Source organism: Mastigoproctus giganteus, chromosome 9 (assembly GCF_048544385.1).
Source record: "Mastigoproctus giganteus isolate SK-2022 chromosome 9, ASM4854438v1, whole genome shotgun sequence".
In the NCBI taxonomy this organism is placed as follows: Eukaryota; Metazoa; Arthropoda; class Arachnida; order Uropygi; family Thelyphonidae; genus Mastigoproctus; species Mastigoproctus giganteus.
Window position 1 is genome coordinate 68,605,069 of NC_143583.1, and position 12,462 is coordinate 68,617,530.

Genomic DNA, 12,462 nt, shown 5'->3' on the forward strand with positions numbered 1-12,462 from the left:
CTGCTGCTCCTTCCCACCTGGCTACGAAGGCACCAGACAGCCTTGCAAATAGAAGATATAACTGCACATTTTCTATCTGTAGGGACTTACCCTGAATCCAAGAATGCACTCTGTGTTATAGCTAAAGAAGGTCTGACTACTCCTTTACTGCTTCTTTCAATATAATTGTATAGATTACATCAGTTCCAGGTGCTTTGTTCATTATAAGCTGCAGCATCTCTTCTAGCTTCCTTTCAGTTATAAAATCGTTTACCTCTCAATCAGCATTATATAGCCATCTGCTAACCTCATCTCTATAAATGTCTTCATGTATGAATGCAGATGCAAAATATTTATTCAGTTTGTCAGAAACCTGCTCAGGATAATCAATAGTTATAAAATAAAAAAGTTAATATAACCAAGATAGCAAAATGTAACAGAGCTGAGAAAGAGGTACTCTGCTTGATGCTACTTCATTATTTTGTGTATTTTATCACTTTTAACCATTATATTTTATCAGTTCTTAACTGTTTTTCACCTTTTTTATTGTATTTTACAGTTTTTGGTTTTTGTGGTTTCTTAAACATTTTATTTTATATCTATGTTAATCAGTGAACACAAGACATCAATAGCTATGCAATTCATATCAAGTGGACTAATGTGATTAATTTCCTTCCATCTAGTGTTAACATTAAGCAAAGAATTCCTTGCTACATTTCTTTGCACTCTTAGCCAAAGTCTTTTTATAACCTGGCTTGGTATACCCAAATCCCCTGAGCGAATGGATTACAGACTAATTTAGGGTACTGTCCCTTGGCAATTTATAACCATGTCATGCATTTTTCTTCTCTGTCACTAAACTCATCAGTTCATTTAACATCCATTTTTCTAAAACTCAAATAACATTTGAATCTGTTGGTTGATATAAAAAGCCAAGTAGTCTCTATGATACCCTCCCTGAACACACTATTTGCATTTTTTAACAAAATTAGTTGGTCCCACTGAAAAGTGTATAAAACATGCTTGGGCCCCCTTATATTCAAACTTTACAAAAACAAAATCCTTTCCCTTTACTCTTGGAAGTGGTCAGTTCTTTGGATAAATCCCAACATCAATACACATTTTGTTCACTGCCACCCTACTGGTTCTTTTACTTGAAAATTTCACACACAAATCACTGTTAATAATCAGATAAATAATATTGCTTTCTCTTGTTGTCTAACAAGACAACAAAACAAACTGCCTTTTGTCTTATTAAATCTTATTGCCTGACATGCTTGTATAGAAAGCAAATCCAGCTAGAAAGCGAGTATAGAAAGCAAATCTAAAAATATTCTGCTACTGAGTGAGCTGCCAAGCCACAAGTTCCAATCAATATCTAGAAAGTTAAAATCTCCCAAGATAAAACATTCTGATTTGCTGGCTAACTATCTATTCGCATGTATACTTGCTCAATATACTCATCACAGTCACTTGGCCTATCTATAGCCCTCTGTCTCCTATGAACACATATATTATCAATAAGAGCAGTGTTACTTCATCACCTATGCAAATAAGTTTTGTAAACTGCACGAGGGAGCACTATAAATGCTTTTTGTTTTCTTTACAGTGTACTATGTTGTGTAATAAAATATAGATGTGAAAGCTAACTGTAAAAAAGGAAAATGAATTATAGGGTGAACATATCATTAAGCATAGCATATAAGTAGACTTTTATTTTTTGCCTTTTCAAGGTAAGAAATAAAAGCCTAGTATAAAAAGTCTACTCTTTTTACTCCAGGAAGTTTCATATCTTTATTTTTTTTTAGTTTTTACACCCACCAACTTTTACACCAGAATATAAAATAAATTGTTCACTTATTCTTTATCTTCCAACTTATTCTCATATATTGTAGCTGTGTTATATTCTTAAAGACTTATCAGACATAAGAATAACAGTTCTTTAAAGCAAACCAACTTTTTCAAAATATATATACACAATTCATGTGCAATATACTAAATGCCGGATTTTAAAAATAAATCTACTCATAAATATGCATATTACCACTTACCAATGAAACAACTTGTTCCACCTAGGATTTTTTGCTCCATTATAATCTGTATGTGTCTCATAAACTGTCTGTCCAATTCTTAACCTAACATATGGATCCATCCTTGTCATTCCATAGTTCTTTGTCAATTTTGCCTAAATATAGAGAGAAAAAAAAAAAAAAAAAAAAGACTGCGATACCATCCATTTTTTTTACATTAAAAATAGTGAATCTGTGAACTTTATAAGACTAAGAACCTGGACAGAGTTATTTATACTATTGCAAAGGCAACTTAAGCAATGATGCATCAGTGTAATATACCTATATGCACTGCATGTTACAGTTTATTGGTGTGGATGCTTTGTCCATGAGGGTATCTTATAACTTGAATGACTGAAGTTCAAGAAGTTCAGAAGTGACTGCTTCCTCAAGGAAAAACTTCTTAAGAATTTTTCTGTGAGGTATTTAAGTTCAACGATGTTGAACTTAAATACCTCACAACGATAAGTTGGGGCGCCTACATAGCCAGGTGGGAAGGAGCAGCAGTGTGTATCACACACGCTTCTTGATTAGACCGGGGTTCGAGCCCGTCACCACCAAATATGGAGGATGCGGAAAGGTCAGGGAATGACCACCGCATATCCCCGGAGCAATATGGCCTTAGTTTCTAATGCTCCTAAAAACCAAATAACAAACAAACAACAACAACAACAACACAACGATAAGTTCAACAATATTATGATTTTGAAGAAAATATATGAGAACGCTACCTCCTTTATTAGATTAGACAAAGACAGTAGGAAATTTAAAATTGAGAAAGGAGTTCGACAAGGAGACAATATCTCCGAAGCTGTTTACTGCTGCCCTTGAGGAAGCTTTCAGAAGATTAGACTGTTCGCAGAAAGGAGTCAATGTGAATGGAGAGTACCTAAACCATTTATGATTTGCAGATGACATTGTGGTCATAAATCGCGATCCCAAAGAATTAGAGGAAAATTTTAATCAGTTATGCAGAGTTAGTAAGGATTTTGGACTAAAGATGAATATGGCTAAAACGAAAGTAATGATGAACAAGTATGCCATAGAAAAGGATATAATGACTGAAGGAGCAGTAATTGAAAAGGTGGAGTCATATAACTCCGGGGGCTCACATCTGGTGAGTATGGGCTTGGCAAACCCAGGGTCCTGAGCTGGATATCATCATTCTTCTCTTTCTTGGTGATTCCTTTGTACTTCTCTCTCTCTTTCTCTCCCCCCCCCTCTCTTCTTTCTTTATTAGGGGGTAACTCGGGAATTTTTTTTTTTTTTTTTTTTGGCTGGTGCAGCATAAGCCTCAGGCTTCCTTGTACCATATGGCTAATAATAATAATATTTATCTGGGACAAGTCATCAGCTGTAATAATGACAAATGGCTGGAAGTCAAGAGAAGAATAAATTTTGGATGGATAGCATTCAGGAAATATAATCACATACTGAGGAGCAATATCCCAGTTTGTCTGAAACATAAAATAATGAACCAATGTATACTCCCCACCATGGAAGTGACTTCCATGACTTATGGAAGTGAAACTTGGGCACTCACCAAAAGAATGGAAGAGAAGTTGAGAACTACACAGTGAAGAATGGAAAGAATTATATTGGGAATCAGACTGTTAGATAAGAAGAGAAACACATGGATTAGGCAGCAAACTCAAGTAAAGGACATTCTTATCAAAACTAAAGAACTAAAATGGTCTTGGGCAGAACATATAGCTCGAAGACATGATGACATATGGACTAAGAGAATAACAGAATGGTACCCAAGAGGAGCTAGAAGAAAACCTGGAAGACAACGACGGAGATGGACAGATGAAATTCACGAGTTTGTGGGTAGTAAATGGACGGCCATTGCACTAAACAGAAGGAACTAGAAAGTTGCTGGAGAGGCCTTCATCCTCCAGTGGATCGAAAATGGCTGATGATGATGATGATTTAAGTTCAACACCAAGATCATCTTCTGTATAACTATATTTAACAGCATTATGTATCTGGTTAAAAAGAACTGCTTCTTTAACGTATAGAGGATGATGAGAATGAAAATGTAGAAATTTACCCGTGTGTGTTTTTTTTTCTGTAAATCCTGGTACCTAATCTTGTGCCAACTTTATAGATGGTAAGGTTTAAGAAATTGATTGAATTATCTATTTCCGTTTCAAGGGTAAACTTTAATCTCTCACGTATTGTGTTAAATGTGTTAAGCAATACATCGATAGTTTCCTTGTTACCAATTAGAAGAATATCATCCGTATATCTCATGTAAAGTCTAAGATTAGAGGGAAACGGTTGAAGCACTTTTTGTTCAATGGACGCCAAATAAATTTCTGAAAATGGGGCTGATATACCAAGACCAATAGGGAGACCGTATACCTGTTCGTAAATTTTGTCCTGAAAACGAAATTGTTTTGCTTTAAGAAAGAACAATGTTAGTTCCAAAATACTACTAGTATTTAAGCCAGTCCATTTAATCAAAGTGTCATCTGCAGTTAATAATTCCGTTAAGGCTTGTAAAGCATCTTCTATGCGTACGTTCGTGTATAAAGATAAAATGTCATGGGATGTAAGAATATCGCTATCCGAAATGGTAATGGAATTGATACATTCATGTGCTTGTTCAGTCTTATACACTTGAAATTTGGAAAACCCCATGAGAGGAGAAATGATTTTGACCAGAAATGCAGATAAATTCACATAGGCGGAACGTTTAAACGAAACAATGGGTCGTAAAGGATAATCCAATTTATGTAGTTTAACAATACCAAAAATGTGAGGGAAAACATTGTTGTGTATGTCAATTTGTTGAAGGGTGCATAAACAAATTTGTTTATCACTTCTAAGTCTCCTTAGTGTCATGTCTAATTTATTCTTAAGTTTATTAATATCAAAAATGTCATTTATTCTATGTCGTATCTGAAAAAATGTGTACAATTTTATCAACATACGTGCTTTTGTCCATAATTACTATGGTGTCTCCTTTATCTGCCTTTTGTACTACAATATTGGGATTCTTCTTTAATGTCCGAATATCAACCAGTTGTTGTTGACTAATATTAGATTTATTAGTTAATCGGGAGTTAAAAATGGCATTAGTTTCATGAATAATCTAGATGGTTATCCAGTTTGCCCTGTATCTCAATTATTGTGTCTTTAATAGGGTAGTTATTGCAACTTATGGCAAAATTAAAACTGTATTCTAAACTGGACAATGCCGCGATACTTAGATGATGCTTACGACAGACATTTTATTTGTCTTCTTATCTTTCTATCTTTCTTAGTGAGTTCATCCCACTTCTTAGAGTGTCTATGTGCAATATAATTAATCTTGGCCTTAATACATGTATTATTGTTTATTTATACATGTATACATGTATTATTTATGAATAGAGACCAACCTGTGGGTGACATCTCCTTTTTGAGTTCAAATTTAATTTGAACTCAAATTTGAAATTTGGGACTTGGCACAAATAAAGTTCCCACATGCTCTGAATTGCATCTCGGTTACTAGCTCTTCTTATTAATAATGTTCACGTTCCTCTTCTCACAAGCTAACTGAAGACAAATATCGAAAGTTGCTTGTGCACAACTATTGGCTTTTTATTAATAATTAATCTATTCAAAGTTATCCCACCTTTACAATTTTAATTGACAACTGTGGAATGGAATGTACATTCCCTTCTTAAGAGCATATTTTAATGAGTTTAAATTTCATGTTTAATTTTTTAAATTTAAATTGAACCACGACTACAGTAATGATTTAGTGCAAGTAAGCCTCTCACTCTTATTAACTATGTGCCTTCTATAACTCATCACATCCAAGTGGATTCATCAAGAGGTGAGTGCTAAAAATTAAGCGGTGCTACTTTAATATATGAGGCATTTGAAAAGTTCGTGGCCAGAGTATAATGATTTTATCTGAGGAGTCCAGTAACATGTTACTTTTTCAGACCTCCTTTGGAGTCAATACAGTTTTCCTAACAATGCTGCAATGTGTTGATTTCAGCTGTGAAAGAAATTTTCTCTTGGCCTCCAGAAGCTGCATCCACTGCAACAGTGCCATCACTGTGAGTGGGAAAATGGATGCCATCCATATTTTTTAATATTAGGAAATAGGTGAAAGTCCAATGGTACTAGATCTGGGAATGTGGGGGATGGTCCAAGCTTTCAAAGCCATGCAGTGCAGCCATAGCAATAACAGACCTGTAAGCAGGTGCAATGTCCTGAAACAAGGCTCCTTTTCTGAGTTTTCCTTGGTGTTTGTCTTTGATATGATCATGCAAACTTCTCACAAGGTATGTATAATATACCCCTGTGACTGGCCTTAAGCAACACTCCATCAGCATCCCAAAAACCAATGCCATCACCTTGCCAGTAAAAGGAATCAACTCACCTGTCTTTGGAGGGAGAAGAAGAAGAAGAGGTGTGTTTACACTGTTATGACAACTCCTTTGTCACTGGCTGAAAGAAATGGACCCACATCTCATCCACAGTAACAAAATTTGCAAGGAAATCTGGTTCTGCTTGAAAATGTTCACTTGACTTAACAACTGTTGTGCAATTTTGATCTGCTGTCAACAACTTTGCAACCTATCATGCTGACACCTTTTTCATAGAGAGACCCTCTGTTATTATGGGGTACACATATTAAGAATGAAATGCCCAAAACACTGACGATGTACTGAACTATCATTCATCACCAAATCATGTCCACTGTTGGCAACTTCTGGAGTGATGGGTCTTGTAAGTCTTCCATAGAATCGATCATTTTTCAAGTGCTCCCTCTCTCATTTAAATACTGTTGCCCTTTCTTCTTTCTTTCTTAACCAGAGAATAGGAAGGGGCATCCTTCTTCAATGTTGTAACCATATCCTCATGAATTGCCTTTAGCATTAGTCCCTTTTTTCACAAATATTGAATGACTGATTCTGTCCATCTTTCCTCATTCACACAACTTTGTTGATTTCAGGACCTGTAATTAAAAAAGACAAATTTTTAACACAGCACCATTACCCTCCATACTCACACAAACTTTTCAAATGATTCACATAATCAAATGCAAAAGAAATTAAGCAATTTAATCACAGAAAATGCCCAGTTTGTACACTTACCTATAAAAGAAATTTATTTATGTAGTAGTAGTAGAGGCATGTGATGCAAGAACAATCTTATGTAGCATCAGCAAAAAAAAAAAAAAAAACCATTTCACACATCCATTCCCTCTAAACATTTGTCCAGTTCTTCCTTGAATTTATTTAAGCTATCAACTTCCACAACGACAGATGGAAGTTTGTTCCAGCAATCAACTACCCGTTGACTAAAGGCAAATTTCCATACATCTATTCTATAACAGTCTTTCCTCAATTTGAATTTATGCCCCCTCAGGTTTGTATATACTGTATATAACTTAATTTTACATATTTTAAAACAAGATCAGAAGATAAAATTAAATTACAGGAAATAATCTAATATCAACTTTTGTTCTTTTTGATTTCAAAACTGTTTCCATATATTGGTTCTAATTTTTGGTAAGCATAAGATCTTCATGAGTTCATTGTAGTCCTGCATTTGTAAGAATGTGAGCAATACATCCATCACCTGAAAAGAGCCTTGGTTGCAGTTTTTTTTTTTTTTTTTTGGGGGGGGGGATGCTCTGCATCAGTATTGCTATTTTTCTCATAATTTATTTTCAACCAAAAAAAAAGGTTTGTTTGTTACATATCAGACCAGTCTTATCATTTATGATCACTGTCAAAGCACTGATTAATTAAAATTTGATTCATTGGCATTCTGGAATTGGACACATCTTTCACTAAATGCAAGTAAACTTTTTTTCTGCATCAGTCATAAAAAAAAAAAAAATTAAAAAAAACAGAATATTCATCTTATTCCTATACTTAGATTACTGCCTCCACAACATTAGGAAGAATCTTGTGCCAATATTTGGCAACCTGTTGAAGACAGGTGAACTTCACGAGAGCCAATATTCTGTTATTCCCTGAAGCTTTATATTTGTGTACACTGGTTCGTGTCTCACCTGAGGAAGAACAGCCCTTCCTCATTCATTTCAGCCAATCCCTTCATTGCCTTCATCATCATCAGCCATTTTCAATCCACTGCAGGATGAAGGCCTCTCCAGCAACTTTCCAGTTCCTTCTGTTTTGAGCACTGGCCATCCATTTACTACTCAAAAACTCATGAATTTCATCTATCCATCTCCGCCTTTGTCTTCCAGGTTTTCTTCTAGCTCCTCTTGGGTACCATTCTGTTATTTTCTTAGTCCATCTGTCGTCATGTCTTCGAGCTATGTGTCCTGCCCAAGACCATTTTAGTTCTTTAGTTTTGATAAGAATGTCCTTTACTTGAGTTTGCTGCCTAATCCATGTGTTTCTCTTCTTATCTAACAGTCTGATTCCCAATATAATTCGTTCCATTCTTCGCTGTGTAGTTCTTAGCTTCTCTTCCATTCTTTTGGTGAGCGCCCAAGTTTCACTTCCATAAGTCATGGTGGGGAGTATACATTGATTCATTATTTTACGTTTCAGACAAACTGGGATATTGCTCTTCAGTATGTGACTATATTTCCTGAATGCTATCCATCCAAAATTTATCCTTCTCTTGACTTCCAGCCATTTATCATTATTACAGCTAATAACTTGTCCCAGATAAGTATATGACTCCACCTTTTCAATTACTGCTCCATCAATAATTATTTCCCTTTCCGTGGCATACTTGTTCATCATTACTTTTGTTTTAGCCATATTCATCTTTAGTCCAAAATCCTTACTAACTGTGCATAACTGATTAAGATTTTCCTCTAATTCTTTGGGATCGTGGCTTATGACCACAATGTCATCTGCAAATCGTAAATGGTTTAGGTACTCTCCGTTCACATTGACTCCTTTCTGCGACCAGTCTAATCTTCTGAAAGCTTCCTCAAGGGCAGCAGTAAACAGCTTCGGAGATATTGTGTCTCCTTGTCGAACTCCTTTCTCGATTTTAAATTTGCTACTGTCTTTGTCTAGTCTAATAAAGGATGTAGCACTCTCATATATTTTCTTCAAAATCATAATATATGGAGTATCTATGCCTTGTCTTTCCAGTGCCCGAAACATTGCCTTATGCTGTATGGAGTCAAATGCCTTTTCATAATCCACAAATGCCAGGCATAATGGTGTTTTATATTCATTTGCTTTCTCCATTAGCTGTGATATTACGTGAAGGTGATCCATAGTTGAGAATCCCGTCCTAAAGCCAGCTTGCTCTTTCGGTTGATTCTCATCAAGTATTCTTTCTAATCTGTTAGTAATGACCCTTGTGAACAACTTGTAGATATGGGATAACAGGCTAATTGGTCTATAATTGCCAATTTCTGATTTATCTCCTTTCTTATGCAGCAAAACTATGATTGCATTATTCCACTGCTTAGGCATCACACCTTTTCTAATGCACTTTGTGAAGAGCCTTGCCAGTTTTTGTGTTATGTCTCTTCCTCCCAATTTTAACAACTCTACAGTAACTTCATCTTCCCCCGGGGCTTTCCGATTCTTCATTTTCTTCAATGCATGTTCTACCTCATCAGGAAGAATATCGGGTATGTCGTATGTGTTGCTACTTTGCAATCCATCTTCCCCACTGCTGGTATCATTCCCTCGCTCCTTGTATAGTTCTCTATAGTAGTCTTCTGCTATTTGAATTATGCCTTCTCTGCTGTTTATAAGTATACAATCGCTATTCTTCAGTTTCAGTACCATTTGTCTTTCTGTATTATTGCTCATGGCTGCTGATTTAAATCCTTTGTTTTCCCTTAATGCTTGTTCTACTTTTCTTGTGTTAAATCTTCTTATGTCCTCTCTGAGTCTCTTTCTAATGGCTTTGCATAACTCAGTATACTCAATTTTCTCCCTGTCAGTGTTTTTCTTGCTCTTCATTTGTCGTCTTTGGTTCATCATGACAAGTGTTTCTTGACTAATTTTTTCTTCTTTGGATTTCTGTTTCCCTATAGGTTTCTTGGGCTTTATCACTTTCAGAAAGTTGTAATATTCCTCATCAATATCTTGGTCCTGAGCAGTCTGCAGAAGCTCAAACGTGTTCTTAAGTTCCAGTACATACTGCTTTTTCTCCTCCTCTGTTATTTCAAAGACCTTTGTATTATTTACTCGAGTCAGTTTTTTCCTTTCCTGTCCTACATCTATATCAAGTGTACATCTTACCATTCTGTGATCACTTCCAACATTTACCTTATTCAGGACGGTAACATCATTCACAATATATCTTCTGTTAGTGAGGATGAAGTCGATTTCATTAGTTGTTAATCCATTTGGACTCTTCCATGTCCACTTTCTGTTCACCCTTTTCTTGAAAAAAGTGTTCATTACTGACATTCCTTGAGATTCTGCAAATTCCACAAGTCTTTCACCTCTTTTATTTCTTTCACCAATTCCAAAATTTCCTATAGTTCCTCTTTCTGTGCTGTTTTGCCTTTTTCCAACCTTAGCATTGAAGTCCCCCATAATAATAGTGTAGTGGGTTTTCTGCTCATCTAGAAGACTCTCAATTTCGGTGTACATTTCTTCAACCTCTTCATCATCATGGCTCGATGTTGGTGCATAAATCATTATAATCTTTAGCTTGTACCTCTTAGAAATCTTGAGTATTAGTCTTGACACCCTTGGTGATGTACTTTTGAATTCCAAAATGTTGTTTTTAAAATCTTTATGGACCAGAAACCCAACTCCACCTTCACTCCTTTCACTGTTTCCATTGGTGTACAGCAGATTTCCACTTGATAAACTTATAAGTGATTCATTTCTTCTTCTTGTTTCAGCCAAACCAATGATATTCCAATTCACATTTTCTAATTCCTTTTCCAGCTCTAATATCCTGTCTTCACCGATGAGTGATCGTACGTTATAACAGGCCAAGTTCAATTTCCGTGCATGGCAGCCTGGTCGTACTCAGAGATTCTTGCCTTATACACCTCAATTAGTTCTCCCTTTAGATGTCTAGTTGTCAAACTTTGCAGTCCACACCTTCTTGGCCATTTATCATAAGTGCATCACTTTGCATTTATCACCAATCTGGTTGCCCTTCTATGAACCCTCTCAAGAAGTTCTATATTTTTTTTCATATCATACTGAATCATAACACCTAAAGTCTTTTTTTTTTTAATCCCTTTCAGCTTCTCTCCTCCTAACATTTACATGACTCCAAGATATCCCCGGAGCAATATGGCCTTAGTTGCAAACCAAATAACAACAACAACAATATGACTCCAAGATTTCTGTTTTCCAAATGCATAAACATATTAAGAAGCATTAAACTTTAGTTGCCATTTTTTCAACCACATAAGCAACCAATCCAAGTCTTTTTGAAGCAACATGGCCTGGCTCAGGTTATTAACCACACTTGCCACCTTCAAATCATTAGCAAACTTTGACAGCTTATCTTGGATACCCTCATTAATTTCATTTATGATAATTAGATATAGAAGAGGACCCAACACTAATTCTCTTTCCATTTCCACATCTTGCTCTCTTGAATTTTGGTTTGATATTTTTTCCAATGACCACTCAAATAGCAAGTGATAGTGATAAGTCATTCTAGTCATTCTTGACAGAAAATATTGCATTTTTAATGTCCACATTTTTAACATCTTTTTTTATTGTTGTCTTCCTTTGCAATGAAACAAAGAAATTTTTGTTGATATTATCTCTACAAACACTCAACAATTCCTTGGTTGATGGGCTGTATTCAGGAAGTTACATATGAAAGTATATGATATATGAATATATAGGCCTCTGTAGCCGAGTGGTCAGGAGCGGGAGTGCAGTAGCACACGCTCTTTGAGTAGACCGGGGTTCAAGCCCCTAACTGCTGAATACGGTCGATCTGCCAACCCGCACTGGACCAGCGTGGCAGATTATGGTCCATTTCCCTCAGCATGAATTGTTGAGGAGGCTTCCATCCTGCAGTGGGTTGATAATGGCTGCACTTTACCTTTTTTTTTTTTTTTTTATATATGAATATTCTGACTCCAATGGACAAGCAAGGCATTTTCAAGAAATCCAATGGATTAGGGTGAGATATCTGATGGCTGGTATTTTTAAATTTATTAAAAATACCAGCTATCAGAAACATCGTGGTTCATTCAAAATTTGTTTGGTTTATGATAGTCATGAAAAAATTTAATACTGTTCCCTTTGAAAGACCTGGGTTTCTTTGCTTTCCCAAAAATAGCCAGCTTCAATTTATGAGTACCTCTCCTTTTTTTTTTTTTTTTTTTTTACAAATGCCATTGTTATCCTTTCTTTGTTCAACTTACACTTGTTTTTAAATTTTGTGCAGGAAGCATTTTGTAGAAAGAATGTTCAAAAATAAGCTAGACTTGTCATCATTATAAATTTGTTAAGGGAATGAGATC

General features: G+C 35.6%; 1 protein-coding gene across 1 annotated transcript in view; it reads right to left on the reverse strand.

Annotated features, from left to right (window-relative positions):
• LOC150080422 (toll-interacting protein-like) overlaps positions 1-12,462 on the reverse strand; it is a 99,615-nt gene that overhangs the window by 66,793 nt on the left and 20,360 nt on the right. Inside the window, exon 3 of the mRNA XM_090381275.1 lies at positions 2,031-2,164. Coding sequence (XP_090237401.1) covers positions 2,031-2,164 — 134 coding nt within the window. The remainder of the gene's footprint in view (positions 1-2,030; positions 2,165-12,462) is intronic.